The sequence below is a fragment of the Nanorana parkeri genome, unplaced genomic scaffold, assembly GCF_000935625.1.
Source record: "Nanorana parkeri isolate BGI_ZX_2015 unplaced genomic scaffold, ASM93562v1 scaffold748, whole genome shotgun sequence".
Taxonomy (NCBI): domain Eukaryota; kingdom Metazoa; phylum Chordata; class Amphibia; order Anura; family Dicroglossidae; genus Nanorana; species Nanorana parkeri.
Window position 1 is genome coordinate 833,338 of NW_017307016.1, and position 2,601 is coordinate 835,938.

General features: G+C 51.9%; 1 protein-coding gene across 1 annotated transcript in view; it reads right to left on the reverse strand.

The window, feature by feature from the left end:
* Positions 1-2,601, reverse strand: part of LOC108793444 (inter-alpha-trypsin inhibitor heavy chain H3-like) — a 26,206-nt gene that overhangs the window by 13,647 nt on the left and 9,958 nt on the right. Inside the window, exons 9-10 of the mRNA XM_018564392.1 lie at positions 2,349-2,476; positions 717-898 (exon numbers count right to left, since the gene is read on the reverse strand). Of these exons, the coding sequence (XP_018419894.1) occupies positions 717-898; positions 2,349-2,476 (310 nt within the window). The remainder of the gene's footprint in view (positions 1-716; positions 899-2,348; positions 2,477-2,601) is intronic.

Below are 2,601 nucleotides of genomic sequence, written 5' to 3' on the forward strand. Positions count from 1 at the left end.
GGGGAGGCAGAGGACGGACAGGCTGCACACATTTTACACGTGATCACCTGTAAACGAAACAAGCAGCTTCCCCACACTACATTTAGTCCCGCCTTCCCAAAGCAGGAGTAAATGTAAAAAGCGCAACTTACCGCCCTGCACTGTATGTTCCGGGCGTCGGGGGATTCCACACCTCTGCCTCCCCTCTGCGCCCTGCTGTCCCCCGAGGTCTGGCCTCGGTGGCCTTGTGGGGAATCCGGGCCTGGCTACAATCCTGTATGGGTGTGGCAGCGAGTGATACAGACAAGGTCAAAAATGAAACAGCTGATTCTGTGAATGGTGCAATGTTTCCATTAAAGGAGAACTATGGGGTCAGTGTTTTTCCCCATAGTTCTCCTTAGGGTAACGGGAGGACACAAACTAACGTGGTGGCTACTCTGTGTTAAGGGTCAACTGCCCAGTTAGTTTGCCCCATTGGTGATCATTCTCCGTCTGCTGGTGCTCAGATTGCTGTTCCGCAGCAGGGAAATCTCCGCACAGGGCGGGATCTGGGATTAGAAGCCGGTAAGGATCCACATCAACGCAATTTGTATCAAAAAAATATAAACTTTTGATGTCATTTGTTTCTATGGGGAATGCAGGTCATTATACGTTTGCAGCATGTCAGCAGGTACAGAGGCGCTCCTCCGCGTACCGCGTAGCCTCTAATTATATATATTATGTATACATGACTTCACCTGCAGCTGCAAGGCGGAGTCAGAGTCCTCATAGATCCGCCTCGCTAGGCCCCCGTTCTCCAATGACATCTTCTCCAAAAAGCCATAATCCACATCGGTGCCGAATCCCAGACTGTACAGCGCGGCCACCCCTTCCATGCCGGCCTTGACGTTTTTCAGGATTTCGCCCAGATCCGTGACCCCTGCGAGGTATGAAGCAAGAAAATAGAAAGATACAAGTCTCAGGAAGACCCTCAGGTAAGGGAAACATTGTATACCTTCGCCGTGCAATAAGCGACAGCTCTGCTGGCACGCAACCTGTGAAAAGAGCTCCGCCCTCCTCCTGGCATGCTATGGGCTGGCCGCCAGGTGACTCCTCTGTGATTGGTAGAATCCTGATCTGTCTCCTCCCACTTCTTCCCATCTGCTTCTGTTACATTGTAGCATCTCTGCACGCAAGTTGTGGAAAGAGCTTTCCTTTCCTATTGTCACTTTCAGAAATGGATGTAACAATGGCTGTAAGGTGTCCAGGCCTACTGCGCATGTGCGTGGTCCCGTCTTTGGTACCATAGGAAAACGGGCACATGCGTGCATGCGCGCGCATCGGGACGTGCGCGCACAAGCGTGCTAATCTGGCGCACAGGAAGTGATGCAGTACCTCTGAATTGATCTTCCTATTTAAAGCAAGCACAGTCTGGACTTCCAGCTCTTCCCTGTCATCCTGTTTGCTGCTCTTGCACCTTGACCCGGATTGAACCTGACTGCTTCTGGTTCCTGGCTGCCTTCTGACCTTGGAAATGTTACTGGACCTTGGCTCTGCCTCATCCCTTGTACTTCGCTGCCCGACTGGTGTGACCCCTGGCTTGCCTGACCTCCATTCTGCCTACTGCTCTGGTACCCTGCTGCCCGCCTGGTGTGACCTCGGCTCTGCTCTACCCGATCCAGATCCAGGACGTCTACCCGACACGGTGTTGCCCCATCCACTGGCACCCGTGCCGCTTGCTGTTTCTCAGGCTCTGTTCTCATCCTCTGTGTTTGGGGGACACAAGGTGCGAGGGGAGCCCCCTCATCCAATCAGTCTCCAGCCGGGTACGTGATAATGGCATTTAAAAGGGGGTAACCAGAAGGCTCCTCTTATTCTATATTGGTAGCAACCTTCCACCCCACCCACTTCAATGCTCACCTTTCTATTGGTCAGAGAGGCATGGGAGGAGGGGTAAGGGGCAGAGCTTAGACTTGCACACAGGGAGTGCTAAACCAGGTACCACTAGATTCTGTTGGAAGTCCAGTGGATGCTAACCTCTTGTATGTCGTGCAATGTTGTCAACCCAGCTCAGGTTATATCTACAGAACACATCACCCATGTTATGGGGATAAGGGGAAGTTGGGGGGGTGGGGGGCATTCTAAAGTCCTATCCTAGGTTGGAAATGCTGCTCCTCCATAGATACAGTACAGGGAGTGTGCGTTGGGCAGGGGGTCACCCTGGGACAGAAAGTGTGTTACTGGCAGGATCGCCAGGTGATAATGAAGTGAGAAAGCCTAAAAAAGGAAAACGAATGCAGCCGCCGCATCGAAGGACCGCTAAGTTGCCACATATCACAAATATGACAGGTACACTTTAAATGTAAGTGCCGCATTTCACGGCCTCTCACCAGACGTGGGGTCTCCATCGGACAGGAAGACGATGATGGAAGCGCTGATTTCAGGTAACACTTTGCTCTTTCTGTCGTTTTGCAACATTTCGGCAGCGAGTAACAAAGCGGAATTTATATTTGTGCCTAAAAGGGAAAGAAGAGAAACATTGCGAGGAAATCAAATCCCAATAAATAGAGACATGAGAGACGATTGCAGCATACGGCTGTCAGAAGCGGAAGCCGCAGGGTCAGACCCCCCCACCCCCCACCA